This window comes from Galeopterus variegatus, unplaced genomic scaffold (assembly GCF_000696425.1).
Source record: "Galeopterus variegatus unplaced genomic scaffold, G_variegatus-3.0.2 Scaffold2373, whole genome shotgun sequence".
Taxonomy (NCBI): domain Eukaryota; kingdom Metazoa; phylum Chordata; class Mammalia; order Dermoptera; family Cynocephalidae; genus Galeopterus; species Galeopterus variegatus.
The window spans coordinates 192,022-193,009 of record NW_007728484.1 but is presented as its reverse complement, the minus strand read 5'-3'; the positions used below and the strand labels follow the sequence as shown (position 1 = coordinate 193,009).

The window sequence follows — 988 nt, the reverse complement described above, 5'->3', positions numbered from 1 at the left end:
GCTGGTTTATCTATTGATCGGCTACCTTCTACCAGGATGTGAGTTCCAGAAAGATAGGGACTTTGTCTTTTGTTTACTGCTATATTCTCAGTGCCTAGAAAAGTCACTGGCACGTAGTGGGCGCTCAGTAAATATTTGTAATGAGGATGGCACCAAGAGGTTAAGCAGTTTGCCCAGGGTTACACTGCCGATGAGTGCTAGGACTGGGTTCACACTGGGCTGCTGTACCCCAGAGCCCATGTGCTAGACCACTCGACTGCTGCCCTCTCTAGCTCGGCGCCTGCCACGTGGCGAACCGTAAATATTATATGTTTTCCTTTTACAGTTATGTGGATTGAAGAGGCAGCATTGGATTTGTAGTCAGGTAGCATATTCTAATCCCACCTCTGCCTCCAGCTGGCTGTGTGTCTTTGAGCACGCCTCTCACCGTTGCTGGGCCTCAGACTCGTCATCATAAAATGATGCTAAATGTCCATGTAGAACTTTTACATATCACCCTTTACGCTTCCTTCATCAGTGACAATTTTCAGTATATTATAGTCTAAATGCTCCAGTGTGGTCCGGTTTGGGTCTAATAAATATCTTGTTGCAGAATGTTTCCTTTGGAGCCATCTGTGTTGCTGTTGGCTGATCTCTATTATCAGAGATTATCCTTATGTGGCTGCAAAGGGCCACTTTCTGAGGAAGCTTTAATGGAATTATTTCCCAAGTTACAAGCAAACATTTCAACTGGTGTATCCAAGGTAATAAATACTGTTTTGTGATGTGTTTTCAGTCTCTCTTCTTTATATATACTGGCAGTGGTTGTCAGAGCTCCTTAATCAGAAAATGCTGCTTTGGGATGATTTCTTTTTAAAGCAGTGATTCCTAAAGGTTGTTTTACAAACTGATTGCAGCAGAGAGATTAATAAAAATACAAATTCTGGGTCCCCACCCTCAAAGGGCTAGGTAGAAATGAAAACTCGATGTAATTTCTTTTTTTTTTTTT

At 42.3% G+C, this 988-nt stretch overlaps 1 protein-coding gene across 1 annotated transcript in view; it reads left to right on the top strand.

The window, feature by feature from the left end:
- The window catches only part of LOC103597636 (small subunit processome component 20 homolog), a 94,753-nt gene that overhangs the window by 21,824 nt on the left and 71,941 nt on the right, over positions 1-988 (top strand). The window contains 1 exon segment of the mRNA XM_008581502.1: positions 593-765. Coding sequence (XP_008579724.1) covers positions 593-765 — 173 coding nt within the window.